General features: G+C 36.3%; 1 protein-coding gene across 1 annotated transcript in view; it reads left to right on the forward strand.

Moving 5' to 3' along the window:
- The window catches only part of tmod2 (tropomodulin 2), a 54,547-nt gene extending 45,058 nt beyond the window's left edge, over window positions 1-9,489 (forward strand). Inside the window, exons 7-10 of the mRNA XM_051656724.1 lie at window positions 56-163; window positions 506-649; window positions 1,568-1,712; window positions 5,860-9,489. Of these exons, the coding sequence (XP_051512684.1) occupies window positions 56-163; window positions 506-649; window positions 1,568-1,712; window positions 5,860-5,891 (429 nt within the window). The 3' untranslated portion in view covers window positions 5,892-9,489. The remainder of the gene's footprint in view (window positions 1-55; window positions 164-505; window positions 650-1,567; window positions 1,713-5,859) is intronic.
- Window positions 9,490-13,056: the final 3,567 nt, after the last annotated feature.

Genomic DNA, 13,056 nt, shown 5'->3' on the forward strand with positions numbered 1-13,056 from the left:
TCATATATGAGCCAGATGGTTTAATTGTGCATAACAAATCTGTCTTTTCTTCCAGAACATTCCAATCCCGACTCTGAAGGAGTTAGCCAAAGCCATGGAGAGGAACACTCATGTGAAGAAGTTCAGTATGGCTGCCACCAGGAGCAACGACCCCGTTGCCGTGGTGAGGGACCGATTCAATTCAGATCTGTAATGAGATGTAATGACTGCTGACTTTAGGGATGTGTCTTAATTGTGCTTCGAGTGCCACCTATTATGCAAAGTAAACTCTAGAAATCATGGAATTTCAAAACCAGATTAATTTGATGGCATTACAGCGTTTGTGTTGTAAGTGTTTTCTTGTGCTGTTGTTTTGCCATCACTGCTGTTTGTGCTGGCGCAACATATCATCAACTGTAAATAGGATTTGTTTAACCTCTGAAGAAGGCTGTTTAACCAGTTAACAACTTTGAGGTTGTTCTTTGTAAATGTGGTTGTCTGTAAAGATGTTTGTGTGTTGATGCAGGCATTCTCCGATATGCTGCGAGAGAATAAGACCCTGAGGAGTCTGAACCTGGAGTCTAATTTCATCACAAGTGTAGGAGTTCAGGCTCTGGTAGAAGCTCTGCGGGAAAATGACACGCTCTCAGAGATCAAGATCGACAACCAGGTACAAACACACTCACACAACTTCATTTCATGTCAATAAATATTAGCCTTTTCATTTCACTTTTAATGAAGATGAACAAATAAGTACTGGCCTGCACTATAGAGCACAACAGTCTGGTTCCAGAAGTAAAAATCCCATTTGTTTTTCCATATGGGAATTGATTTTTAACGATTACTTTTAAACCCTCCAAAAACAGACTTGCCGTGAGCTTAGGGGTTGTAAATTGATGGTGTATGCTTCTGTCATAGCCATCAGTCTGTTATTTCAACATTGCTTTTTAAAAATCACATTACATTAAATAACATAAATCCTGGTGAAGAAACTACACTACCCATGATCCTGAAGAGAAAGATCCACCAATCAGAGAGTCGCAGCAATCACGCTTTCCAGGTACTACCTGCTACCATGATGCACTTTTATCAACAACGTTTAATCGATAGTTTTATATTTTTCCACACAAACGTTTTATTGGAGAAAGTCAGATCTGTTTTCCATTCAACAGTATTTACTATAAACGATAATAAATTATATAAATTAAATTAAGTTCATACTAAACATAAATGCAATAAATTACAGTGGACTGAAAATGTATTAAAATGAAAATTCTACCACTTGCATTTCATAAGTATATTTAAATTGTAAAAAAAAATAGGCTACGTGCACATGGTATTTGGAGACCTGCGGTGTTAATGTTAATTAATAATTGATTGTTAATTTTGATAACAATAAAGTAGGAAGATTGACATGCAATAATAGCATCATACTGCATCTTGTGTTGAAATGTGTTAAAACGCTGACGTGCAAGATGCTATGCAAATGAATGCAAATGTTGTTCATAGTGAGAAGTGTGTGTGTGTGTGGGCTTATGTAATCACATATGATAGAAATGTCTCTGACGTGTGTGTTAATGGTTCTCAGCGACAGCAGCTTGGCACATCAACAGAGATAGAGATCGCTAAGATGTTGGAACAGAACATGAGCATTGTGAAGTTCGGGTATCACTTCACTCAGCAGGGTCCTAGAGCTCGTGCCTCTGCAGCCATCACAAAAAACAACGACCAGGGTGAGAACACTTTCTCTCTCACACATGGGTTACACGCAACAGAAACGGACAGGAGTTTGATTGACAGAAGAGAGGAGGGGCTTACTGCGAGTCATAACTGGTCCTCCCTCATTCTACTCTCTCTGCTGTTACCATGGTGAAGCTTTAAAGGGGACATATGATGTAAAACTGAATTTTTCCTGCACGTGTAAAAATTAAAGGGATTGATGAATTACAGTATGTAGACATACGCAAACATTCTCAAAACTTCGTCCTCACTTAGCTCAGAACATTTATTGAAACTAAATGGCAGAAACGGGTCATTTAAAAAAAACATCAGTTTATTAAATCTGAGTGTTTCTTCAACTTTGGGCAGTTTTAGCACTGAGGATTTCTAGAAAGTAAAGTCTCATTAAAACATAATGCACATAATTTTTTTTTTTTTTTTTTTTTTTTTTCTACTAACAATGTTTATCTCCTTGCATCGCAGGAGATTTATGGACTTTTTGTCATTTTTTTGAAAGTCATAAATATTCCCACCACTGTGTAATTTCCAGCACATCTCAAATTCTGTATTATGTTTCATAGAATTCTGTGATGGAAATGACCAGTAGTGTAATCTAGCGCATATACAAGTATACGCGGTATGTCCACCTACACTCCACCTATGTCCACCTACACTCACTGACCATTATGTTAGGAACAGCTGTACACCTACTTATTCATGCAATTATCTAATCAGCCAATCGTGTGGCAGCAGTGCAATGCATAAAATCAAGCAGATATGGGTCAATAGCTTCAGTTAATGTTCACATCAACCATCAGAATGGGGAAAAAATGTGATCTCAGTGATTTGGACTGTGGCATGATTGTTGGTGACAGACGGGCTGGTTTGAGTATTTCTGTAACTGTTGATCTCCTGGGATTTTCACGCACAACAGTCTCTAGAGTGTATAGAGAAAACAAAAAAACATCCAGTGAGCAGCAGTTCTGTGGATGGAAACGCCTTGTGGATGAGAGAGGTCAACAGAGAATGGTCAGACTGGTTTTAGCTGACTGAAAAGCTATGGTAACTCAGATAACCACTCTGTACAATTGTGTTGAGAAGAATAACATCTCAGAATGCACAACATGTCAAACCTTGAGGGGAATAGGCTACAACCAGCCACATCTGGCACTTTATTAGGACCAAAGTGTTCCTAAAAAAATGCTCAGTGAGTGTATCTTTCTAAGGATTTTGCGTTTGCTCTGCTAAAATGAGTAATAAATAATTAATAATTTTCTTTATTTATCACACATTATACATTTGCACATATACAGTGAAATTCTTCTTTTTCACATATCCCAGCTAGGCTGGGGTCAGAGTGCAGGGTCAGCCATGATACGGCGCCCCTGGAGCAGATAGGGTCAAGGGCCATGCTCAAGGGCCCAACAGTGGCATCTTGGCGGTGCTGGGGCTTGAACCCCCGACCTTCTGATCAGTAACCCAGAGCCTTAACCGCTGAGCTACCACTGCCCCTTCATTATTGTCCCCTAATGATACGTATGACCACCAGAACATGAGTTGGCTTTTGACCTTTAACTTTTCAATCTGATGCTGCAGCACCGTTGAGTGAATTATGCTTTTCTTTATTTTAAAAAGTGGACAGAGATTCTCTCTAAATGCACACGGAGCTGCAGGAGGCGGCAGCCCTGACCCGAAGGCACGGCAAGATAGACAGTCCGACTCAGCTGAGCGACCACTCAGAACATTTGTTTCAGACGCGATTGGATATTTGTTAACCAATCATATTTTCTGTTTCAGTAAGGGGTGGGACATTTCTAGCGTTGTGAAATGCTGTTGCGCTAGTATGTTTACTTCACTGCTAAACATGAAAATATCTATGCATTTAAATACTTATGCTATTAAACTTTGTGAAAATACTGGGTGTCACTGCACCTGTGCTACAATTTAACTTTACACAGATAAGCACATTATTGTACACAAATAAAACAAATAACCATCAATTCTAGATGGTTATAATAATAATAAATATATATATACAGTTGAAGTCAGAAGTTTACAAAGAACTTAGTCAAATACATTTAAACTCAGTTTTTTACAAGTCCTGACATTTAATTAAAAACATTCCCTGTCTTAGGTCAGTTAGGATCACTACTTTATTTTAAGAATGTGAAATGTCAGAATAATAATAGTAGAGAGAATGATTTATTTCAGCTTTTATTTGTTTCATCACATTGCCAGTGGGTCAGAAGTTTACATACACTTTGTTAGTATTTGGTAGAATTGCCTTTAAATTGTTTAACTTGGGTCAAATGTTTTGGGTAGCCTTCCACAAGCTTCTCACAATAAGTTGCTGGAATTTTGGCCCATTCCTCCAGACAGAACTGATGTAACTGAGTCAGGTGTGTAGGCCTCCTTGCTCACACATGCTGTTTCAGTTCTGCCCACATATTTTCTATCAGATTGAGGTCAGGGCTTTGTGATGGCCACTCCAATACCTTGACTTTGTTGTCCTTAAGCCATTTTGCCACAACTTTGGAGGTATGTTTGGGGTCATAATTTGAGAAATTCTAGAAATTATTTTCAGACAATAAATATTTAAATGGTATATTTCACTCTTTGTTAAGATGATAGTTGTTTTTAATAGTTAGTTAGATAATATTTTTTTAAATGTAATGATTATTATTTTTATGATGGATTTTCATAGTTTAATATTGAAAGTCTGGGTCAGGGACTAAACTAAAATAGTAAAATCTGTACATAAAACACATTTGAAAAGTACCAAAAAATAAATTAATAAGGCCTGGTAAAAAGTTTCCAATTCAGTTTTAATGAGACCTTCATAACATAATGGAAAAAAAGTTGAAATCTTGTTTGTTTTTATAAAAATAAACCTCTGGGACATGAAAGTGCTTGAAGTTGAAAACAACACCCATATACAGTATTACTACACATCTGCCCATGTGTACACATCAACACCTATTCAGTATTCAGTAACACAAGTGTTATGCAGCCATGTTGTTACTCATTTCTCATGCAAAAAGATCAGCCAATCAAACAGAATCCATTTACATACAGAGTTCTTAAAGGTACAGTAGAAAAAACAGCCTAATTAAGGTTCAGCGAGAGGGTGCAATAAGGTCATAAAACTAAATTATGACAATATTATCTTAGGTGTAAGAAACTTTACTAACATTAAATGTGGATAAATATATGTAAAATATGACCCTTTTTCTAAAGAATCTTTACTGCATTGTTCATGGTACTTTATCTTGTCTCTCTGTGTGTGTGATGTTTGGATCTGTCTCCTGCACTCAAGTCTTATTATATTACCCCACACACACACACACACACACACACACAGAGAGACTGTGTTTTACACGCTTTTAGGAGTGTAAGACATGATGCCATGCATCGAGCTCTATTCCAGTGTCACACGCATCATTAGGTATTAGTGTAAGAGCATGGGGTTTAACCTTTAACCTCTGATGTTCGGCATGCATCTAACAGCACGAATGGGAAGGTCTTATAAGGTGATGTTCTGAGAATGTGTGTGGTTTTGTTAGTGTTTGTATGACTCATCTGTACATTGGATCAGGTTATACGAGTCTGATAAGTTATCAGATCCACACTGCAGTCAATTCAGGCCTTATTTAGAATTGAACAAAACAGCATGGTTTAAAGAGGAAGTGGCTGTCATTTTGTTGGATTACTTTAATGATTACTTCATGAAAAAGTAATCCCATTACTCATTACTTTTGTTTTTACACTCAAGTGATGTACTTTAAAGTAATTAACTTAAACGTTAGTAACTGTAATCTGATTATAAAATTTTAAATGTAAAGTTACACTACTTTTTGACTTAAAGTAATTACTTTGTAATCAGATTACTTTTGCTCTTGCGTGATGCTGCATCTATGTCACTAGGTGTCAGTGTGACAAACACAAAACTTGCTGAGCGCACCTTAAATTTGAAATTTCGTTAATGTGTGAAGCGGTGTAACAGGATAAAGGTTTGACTAACACATTTGATTCATTAAGCCTCTTAAATGGGCAGATCTCATTAAAGGTTCTCCTAGCTCACAGCATGTTCACACGGCATGTTGACACTGAGCTCTGTGAAATGATACGATTACTAACACGTCTATTTTTCCTCTCTTTCAGTGCGGCGGAGGCGAGTAGAGAGAGACATGTAGACTATACTGTATCTCTCACACTCTCTCTCGAGTCTTGTGCCAAACCCTCTGAGGGAGCTGTTTTACCTGAAGAAGGGACACAACTGGATTGTTAATACTCAGTGATCTTTTTTTGTCATGTATTATTATTATGGTCATTTGTTTTTACCACTGCAACTCGTTTTGTTTTCTTCTACTTTTTTCAGTTTTTGCAAATGTAAAATCTTTTCTGTTCTTTTCTTTTTAAAATTTCTCTAAATCAAACAACTGTTTAAATATGGTTACATGTGGTAATGGCTGGATGGGGTCAGAACCTGTCACCCATGCTGACTCAAATCTAGACTCAGCTTAACTGGATCAGCTGTGTTCCCTGCTAAATGTGAGCTAAATCTAGATGTGTTGAGTCTGTGTTTGGAGCACAGGTCTGAAGGAGCGCACACAGCAGTGTCGGCCAGTGAGAGTGATGCTGATCGTAATGGACACTCCTTAAAGAAGTTTGATGGACACCTCAGAAACTTTCACTGTGAGTAAGATGATTGTGTGGCTGTAGTTCTCTCAGCGCTGACTGTGTGTGGATGTTGTCGGGCAGCTGGAACTCTTGAGTTTAGGACCATTCATGCACTTTTTCAAGAATACATACAGCACATAGAGGTTTGTTCAAGAAATCTGTTTCATAGGTGTATTAACACAAACCACATCACATCTACATTTACATGCATGGCAAAAAAGGGGAGGAAAAAATAGTATTTTTACCTTGATTTTCAGTAAAAACATCCAAACATAAAAAACCTGCAAAAAAGAATGACAGGAAATTAAGTCTTCTTTTCAAAGAAGTCTAGCAAAATGTAGTTACGTTTTTGCTTATAACAAGAAAAAACTATTTGCCAATGGGTTAAGAAAAAAAAAAAAAACTTGATTCAAAGGAAAAATAAGACAAATTTGGTTTTTTACCTCATTTGCAATTAGTTTTTTTTTTTTTTTATATATATATATAAGCAAAAACCCATACTCAATTTTGTAAGATTTCTCTGAAAATAAGACTTAATTTCCTGTCATTTTGTTTCACAAGTATTTATTTATTTTAAGATGTTTGGATGTTTTTACCGAAAAATAAGACAAAAAAAAAAAAATAAATACCCATATCCAGCACTTAAGACATTGTTACATTGCTAAAATTATTTCCTTTATCAGTACACTCCAAAAAATTATTTAAGATTTACACATTTACATTTCATAACTGAATTCCATTAAAATTGAATTAAGTAATGCTTAATAAAATATAATAATAGTCACATAATAATAAACATTCATAGTTCAATATGATGAAATTTTGTTATGAAATTGAAATGCGTAAATAAAAAAAAATAAAATAAAAGGCTAAAATATTTGTCGTTTCATGTGAACATCCTTAAAACAAGTTAAAAAAAATTAAATTTTTAAAAAGCAAACTGTGTAATATATTAAGACTTTTTTTTGGAGAATATGAAAACCTTTAGGCCTATTTTTGTTTTGTTTGAAGCATATAGTTAAAAAAAAAAAAAAAAAGAAAATCTATTTTTAAGATTTTACATATTTCAGCGTCATAACAAATTTGCATTGAATTGAATAATCTTTAACAATATTAAATTAATAAAACTTAAGTTTGTTTTAATTAAATTTTTTCAAAGATTACTTAATTTGATACATTTGTTCTGAAATTAAGATGCATAAATCTTAAAAAAAGGCTTAAATATTTTTTTGTGTAAATTAAAAAGAAATATGTGAGATTTATACTTAAAACAAGAAACAAAAATGCAAATAGGGTAAATGTCAAAGTAATTTGACCGCCGTAGTACTTCGGTTTTCCACGTGCCGATACATCTTTATTTTGTCCTTGCGTCAAATTTCATCAGTGGCACAGAACGTGTGATGTTCACATGCGCCTGTCGTTCATTGTGCTAAACGCATCCATATGGGCTCACTTGACTGTGCGTGAAATGGAATTTTGTGCAGAAAAATAAACTTCATTGAAGATGTTTTCTCTAAAAAACATCTTCTTGTGTTATTATCTAACACAATTTTGCTTTTCTGATAATTTTTTCTTTAAGGATTGATTTGTATTGATTTTTTTATTTTTATTTAATTTTTTGTGTGTGTGCGCAGTGTATTAGATTGTCTTGTAAAATTCACGTCTACTCCCAAGACACACAAGCTACTATCAGGCTGCACATATGTCTGAGGAATTACAGGGCTAATTTAGGATCAACGCCCCAATTTCATCTAATTTAATTGAGATATGGAAAGCAAAACTCATTGTAGATCAGCACCAATGAGAACTCTGGCCCATTTGACACTCAAAGCATCTGTGCAGGTTTCAGGTCCAGGGTTGACTGGTTTCACAAATAGCTTAAAATCCGTAAACTTCGAAACAGTTATTCTCACCCGGCAATGTACTAAGGGATATTTTCTATGTGATGTACAGTAGTTGTCAGCTGTAGATTTAGATGAGTATCTCTACTGTAGATAAATGTGAAATGGCTTTTCTAATACCATGCCAAAGACTAACACCTAAATACTCTCATTTTCATGACTGTAGCTGCGGTCTGGCCAGAAGTAGGAGTTTGGGTTTCATTTATTTGCATTTATTAAGGATTAGTTCATGTAGGATCTCTGTGCCTAGAGACGGAGAAAGATTATTTTAAGATCTTAAAACCTGTGCTGAGGAGGAATATAGGGAACTGTAGGTAGTTAAGAAATGAGAGAGAGGCTTAAGAAACGGTTTAATTGTAAATAATGACCACTTCCGTGGTGCACGGTCCTGATGAGGGGTGGTCCTGGTGTATTCAGTGCCCGGCCCCCCACACACACACATTCATGCATGTTTGCATGTAATGCAAAGCTTTATCTTTTCACTAAAGCTATCTAACATGCTTTCAAAACTACACAATATAAAATACCAGTTAATCCTTATTGCTTGGCATTTTCTGTGAGCTTGCACGTCCTGTAAAGTTCATTGATTGTGGACACGTGTAATATAGAGCACAGAAGCGTATTCTTGAGAAAGGTGGTGAACCCTCCCTTTTCGCACATCGTACGGCATCTCTGATTGAGCAATCTGAGCATGCCAGTATGGATTATATAGCTGGATTACACAGGGGAACATGCTTCTAAAGCAAATGCTTGGACCAACTTCTACTTTTTCCTTTTCTCATGTTGATTTAATGTGTTTCGTTTTATACTGTTCTGTTGATTTGTCCTTTATTTTTCTTTGTGAACAAATGCTGAATTGTATGAAATTGTGAGGTTTGACTTTTCAGGTTATTGTTCATGTTGCATTCCATGTTTAATTCATTATGGGTTTAATGGTTCATTATTTGCTAAAGCTTTTGTTCGTAAGCAGGAGCTCTGTCTTAACGAGTTTATTTGAAGGATCCATCTCAAATCCTTTTCAGATGACTCCACACATATAAAGATATACATCAAAATATCATGTATTGTATACACCGCTTGTAATGCTGAGATTTTGTATGTTAATACTACATGTCTGGACTCCAGAAGAGGAAATCTTATTATGTACTGTTAATAACACACAATTATGTTAAGTATCATATGTCCTCAATAAAGTGTATGTTTGTTTTTACAGATTTGCTCATTCTTTATTTTTTATTTTTTCTCTAACCCTGAAACAAGAGCTCTGGCAAAATATAAAAAATTATGATAGTTGTGTGAAATCTACTCAACAAAATAAAACTGCAAAAAATAGTGGAAAAGGTACAGAAGATCCATACATTGATGGAAAGGAGAGTCTCAGGTCTTACCAGTTTAATGTGGCAAGCTCCTTTAACATTCACATACAATTATTTTTAGTTTTTTAAAGGTAGGACTTGTTTTAGTAATTAGTAACTTTTAATAGTGACTTAGTCCCTATATTGTATTGGTAACTGTTCATTAGTACATATTTGTCTATTCAAATAGTGACTAAAGGTATCTATTTAATTTGTATTACTTCTAATTGAATATTTGTAATGACTAGTCAGAATCACTATTGGTTATATTTAGTAGTAACTAAAAATAAATAATTACATTTTTCATGCTTTATTGGTATCTACTTATGCATGAGATAACAGTTATTAAATATTTGTAGTAACTAGTGGTCAGAATGACAACTTGATAGTTATTAGTGTCTATTCAAGTACTAAGGAAAATCTGAAAGATACTAGTCACTATTGGGATAGTAAATATGGTATTTGTAGTAATACCATAGTAACCACAAGACTTACCATGGTTAATCTATAATAAAACCATGGTTACTATAAAGATACAGTATACTGTATTAAAACCATGGTTTCTGCCAAAAAACATGGGTTAGCCTACTACAGTCATGGTTACTACAATATTACTATAGTAAAAACAAGATTTCCATTAAAAACTATGATTAATACAGTCTAAAATATTACTATAGTAAAACCATGGTATAGTACAACATGGTTAATGCAATCACACTTACTACAGTATTACTTTAGTAAAATCATGGTTTCTGCCAAAAACATGTTACTACATGGATGTTAGTTTATAGTTTTGTGTTTCCTCTGAATATATTTACCATGGTTTTACTATAGTAATATTGATTGTAGTAACCAACATTTTTTGTGGAAACCAGATGGTGGGATTTTTGGTGGGAATGCAAAACTTATTGTGAGGGAACGCAAAACGTATTGAGAGGGAATGCAAAACTATTGCGAGAGAATGCAAACTATTGCAAGGAACACAAAACGTATTGCGAGGGAACGCAATTGTACTTATTGTAAGGGAATGCAAAACTATTGCAAGGGAACGCAAAACTTAATGTGAGGGAACGCAAACCATTGCAAAGGAACGCAAAACTTATTGAGAGGGAATGCAAAACTATTGTGAGGGAATGCAAACTATTGCAAGGAACACAAAACATTGCGAGGGAACGCAAAACTATTGAGGGAACACAAAACTTATTGTAAGGGAATGCAAAACTTATTGTGAGGGAACGCAATCTATTGTGAGGGAACGCAAACTATTGCAAAGGAATGCAAAACTATTGCGAGGGAATGCAAAACTATTGCAAGGAACACAAAACATTTCAAGGGAACGCAAAACTTATTGTGAGGGAACGCAAAACTGATTGAGAGGGAATGCAAAAGTATTGCGAGGGAACGCAAAACTTATTGCGAGGGAACGCAAACTATTGCAAAGGAATACAAAAGGTATTGCGAGGGAACGCAAAACTATTGCGAGAACGCAACACTATTGCGAGGAATGCCAAACTTATTGCAAGGAACACAAAACGTATTGCGAGGGAACGCAAAACTATTGCGAGGGAATGCAAATCTTATTGTAAGGGAATGCAAAACTTGTTGAGAGGGAACGCAAAACTTATTGCGAGGGAACGCAAACTATTTCGAGGGAACGCAAACTACTGCAAAGGAACACAAAAGGTATTGCAAGGGAACGCAAAACTATTGCGAGGGAATGCAAATCTTATTGTAAGGGAATGCAAAACTTATTGCGAGGGAACACAAAAGTTATTGCGAGGGAATGCAAACTATTTCGAGGGAACGCAAACTACTGCAAAGGAACACAAAAGGTATTGCAAGGGAACGCAAACTATTGTGAGGGAAGGCAAACTATTGTGAGGGAACGCAAAACTATTGAGGGAACACAAAACTTATTGTAAGGGAATGCAAAACTATTGCAAGGGAACGCAAAACTATTGCAAGGGAACGCAAAACTTATTGTGAGGGAACGCAAAACTATTGCGAGGGAATGCAAAACTATTGCGAGGGAATGCAAAACTATTGCAGGGAATGCAAAACTTATTGTGAGGGAACGCAAAACTGATTGAGAGGGAATGCAAAACTATTGCAAGGGAACGCAAAACTTATTGCGAGGGAACGCAAACTATTGCAAAGGAATACAAAAGGTATTGCGAGGGAACGAAAACTTATTGTGAGGGAACGCAAAACTATTGCGAGGGAATGCAAAACTATTGCGAGGGAATGCAAAACTATTGCAGGGAATGCAAAACTTATTGTGAGGGAACGCAAAACTGATTGAGAGGGAATGCAAAACTATTGCAAGGGAACGCAAAACTTATTGCGAGGGAACGCAAACTATTGCAAAGGAATACAAAAGGTATTGCGAGGGAACGAAAACTTATTGTGAGGGAACGCAAAACTTATTGTGAGGGAACGCAAAACTTATTGTGAGGGAACGCAAAACTGATTGAAAGGGAACGCAAAACTTATTGCGAGGGAACGCAAACTATTGCAAAGGAATACAAAAGGTATTGCGAGGGAACGAAAACTATATCGAGGGAACGAAAACTATATCGAGGGAACGCCAAACTTATTGTAAGGGAATGCCAAACTTATTGCGAGGGAACGCAAACTATTTCGAGGGAACGCCAAACTTATTGTAAGGGAATGCCAAACTTATTGCGAGGGAACGCAAACTATTTCGAGGGAACGCAAACTACTGCAAAGGAACACAAAAGGTATTGCAAGGGAACGCAAAACTATTGTGAGGGAACGCAAATCTTATTGTAAGGGAATGCAAAACTTATTGAGAGGGAATGCAAAACTTATTGCGAGGGAACGCAAACTATTTCGAGGGAACGCAAACTACTGCAAAGGAACACAAAAGGTATTTCGAGGGAACGCAAACTATTGCAAAGGAACACAAAAGGTATTGCAAGGGAACGCAAACTATTGCGAGGGAACACAAAACTTATTGCGAGGGAACGCCAAACTTATTGCGAGGGAACGCCAAACTTATTGCGAGGGAACGCCAAACTTATTGCGAGGGAACGCAAAACTATTGCGAGGGAACGCAAAACTTATTGTGTACGCAAAAGTTATTGCGAGGGAATGCAAAAGTTATTGCGAGGGAACGCAAACTATTTCAAGGGATCGCAAACTATTGCAAGGGAAGACATGATGTCACTGTGATCACTCCTGCAGTGTCTCAAAACTATAAAGCTTATTTCACCCTTAACCCTCAAACCTCACTGCTGCTTCAGGGGAAATTACTATATGTGTGTATTAGACAGGGATGGAAAATGTTCAGCTCTGAGGCTGACGTCATTGAAGTTCTGTATTTGCACCAGATGTATTCATGTTCTTCTGTGATCAGACTTGTCCTACACTGATGGTTATGGGCCTTTCTGTAAACTCGT

Source organism: Myxocyprinus asiaticus, chromosome 26 (assembly GCF_019703515.2).
Source record: "Myxocyprinus asiaticus isolate MX2 ecotype Aquarium Trade chromosome 26, UBuf_Myxa_2, whole genome shotgun sequence".
NCBI classification, from domain to species: Eukaryota; Metazoa; Chordata; class Actinopteri; order Cypriniformes; family Catostomidae; genus Myxocyprinus; species Myxocyprinus asiaticus.